General features: G+C 43.3%; 1 protein-coding gene across 1 annotated transcript; it reads left to right on the forward strand.

Annotated features, from left to right (window-relative positions):
- Window positions 1-138: 138 nt before the first annotated feature.
- Window positions 139-2,387, forward strand: LOC122763210 (transmembrane protein 237A-like; the record flags this gene model as incomplete). The annotated part of the gene is made up of 6 exons (XM_044018247.1): window positions 139-305; window positions 401-592; window positions 680-753; window positions 1,516-1,603; window positions 1,696-1,817; window positions 1,987-2,387. Coding segments are annotated over 6 exons (711 nt in total), but the record flags the coding sequence as incomplete, so codon positions are not given.
- Between the last annotated feature and the right edge of the window lie 438 nt (window positions 2,388-2,825).

The following is a 2,825-nucleotide window of genomic DNA, read 5'->3' on the forward strand; positions in this document are numbered from 1 at the left end:
CGTCTTTATCTACGTCACATGATCGCGTCTTTGTCTACGTCACATGATCGCGTCTTTATCTACGTCACAAGATCCTGTGACACAAGAGCAGAAGTCTCTAACCCTCACACACCAAATCTCCTACGTCAACCGTGACCCCACGGTGACCTCTGCCAGCTTGGGGTCACTGCAGAGGTCACCCTCAGAGTGGCCATTTTACTTCATGCAGGTCGTCTCCAGGCGGAGCAGCTGATGGACGACTACATGGACCAGAGACAGTTCTGGACCACAAGAGACATCTCTGTGAGGGTCCACAGTGGCTTCAGGTCTACACACACACACACACACACACACACACACACACATACACAGACAATAACAATGACTTGAACAACACCTGTGTGTGTGTGTGTGTGTGTAGGGTGCTGGGTCTCTTCTGTCATGGCTTCCTCTCAGGGTTCTCAGTGTGGAACATCACAGTCATGTATGTGTTAGCTGGTGAGGACATGACCACGCCCACTAACCTGCTGCAGCAGTATCACACACTGGCTTATCCTGCTCAGTCACTGCTCTACCTGCTGCTCACCATCAGCACTGTGTCAGCGTTTGACAGGTGTGTGTGTGTGTGTCTGTGTGTGTCTGTGTGTGTGTGTGTGTGTGTGTGGTCCTGATTTAACAGATGAATGTGTTTGTTGTGTAGAGTTAATTTGGCCAAAGCTTCCATGGTTCTGAGAGGATTCTTCACCCTGGATCCTGCTGCTGTTACCTCCTTCTGTGAGTGATGAAGATGATGATGATGATGATGGTGGTGATGATGATGATGGTGATGATGATGATGATGTGATGATGATGATGATGATGATGGTGATGATGATGATGATGATGGATGATGATGATGATGATGATGATGATGATGATGATGATGATGATGATGATGATGGATGATGATGATGATGATGATGATGATGATGATGATGATGATGATGATGATGATGATGATGATGATGATGATGATGATGATGATGATGATGATGATGATGATGATGACGATGATGATGATGATGATGATGATTGATGGGGATGATGATGATGATGATGATGATGGTGATGATGATGATGATGATGATGATGATGATGATGATGATGATGATGATGATGTGATGATGATGATGATGATGATGATGATGATGATGATGATGATGGTGATGATGATGATGATGATGATGATGATGTGATGATGATGATGATGATGATGATGATGATGATGATGATGATGATGATGATGATGATGATGATGTGATGGATGATGATGATGATGATGATGATGATGATTGATGATGATGATGATGATGATGATGATGATGGTGGTGATGGGGATGATGATGATGATGATGATGGTGGTGATGATGATTGATGATGATGATGATGATGATGATGATGGGATGATGATGATGATGATGTGATGATGATGATGATGATGATGACGATGATGGTGGTGATGGGGATGATGATGAAGATGTCTCTCTCTCTCCTCAGTGTACTTCATCGCTCTGATTCTGTCGCTCAGTCAACAAATGACCAGTGATCGTATCAACCTTTATTCTCCAGCCAATCACAGCCTGTGGTGAGACACACACACACACACACACACACACTGTGGTGTTGTTGTTGTTGTTGTTGTTGTTGTTGTTGTCTATAATCTAAATGTCAACTCAGGCCTTCAGGTTCAGAGCAGCAGATCCTGAGGCCGTGGATCGTGGTGAACCTGGTGGTGGCGCTGTTAGTGGGCGTGGCCTGGGCTGTGATCTCAACCAGACCTGACGTGGACCACACTGAAGGTAAATGTGACCATCATTACAGTTGCCAGCGTTGCCATGGTGATAAAGATATGCCTCCTGCTGTTCCTCAGGTCAAATCATCACCTGATCATCTGAGTTAATTCTTTACTACACCACTAGATGGCGCCAAACACAGCAATATTGAGCTGTCCAGTTTGTCTTGTTTCAGAGTTTCTGATGTCGATGGAAGTGGAGGGAAACTCGAGAGGAGACGAGAGTGTGGACGTCACCGCCTGAGACAAACAACATTCATCACTTCATTATTAGTTTTGTTTATTATAGCTGCGTTTTTTTACACTTTTGTAAAAAAAAAAAAAGAAAAAAAAAGGTGATGCTCATGTGACTGAGGTCAGGCGTTTGGTGTAATGACATCGTTTCACCACAGGATGGCGCAGGTGTTAGCATCATTTTATTAAGAGCACTCACAACACATCATTGTTTCACATTTAAAAAAGAAAGATTTAATATTTAATAAACCTTTTTATTAAAATATATAAACCTGCAGTTTATGAATATTTAAATGAGAACAACGACATTAAACTTTATTATTTCCTCTGATTGTATTCTGTACTTGTTCGACTGTCTATTTCTTTAAACGTATCTTTTAGATTCTTCGTTCATTTTCTGGTTTTAAAATATGACACGTAATAACAACGTGTAAATAAGTAATAACTCAACGAATTGTTCTCGCTGCGTTTAATGTCAGATTATTAAAGTTCATTTGTCACGCGCATTAACATTAAGTCGATATATGTAGAGTTTTTGTTTTATTTAAGTTAGTTATCGCGATATCTGTTTCCCACGGTCCCTGAAGGCAGCGTGTCGCGTCCTGGGAGCGCGCGCGCGCGCCGCCAGGCCGCGGGGCCGCGCAGCAGCTTGAGTGAGCGGAGTAAAGATGGCGGAGCTGCAAATGCTGCTGGAGGAGGAGATTCCCGCCGGACGGAGCGCGTTAGTGGACAGTTTCAGTAACCTGGACCAAGTGGCCGAGTACTGCGAGAACAACTATGT

This window comes from Solea senegalensis, unplaced genomic scaffold (genome assembly GCF_019176455.1).
Source record: "Solea senegalensis isolate Sse05_10M unplaced genomic scaffold, IFAPA_SoseM_1 scf7180000016563, whole genome shotgun sequence".
Lineage (NCBI taxonomy): Eukaryota > Metazoa > Chordata > Actinopteri > Pleuronectiformes > Soleidae > Solea > Solea senegalensis.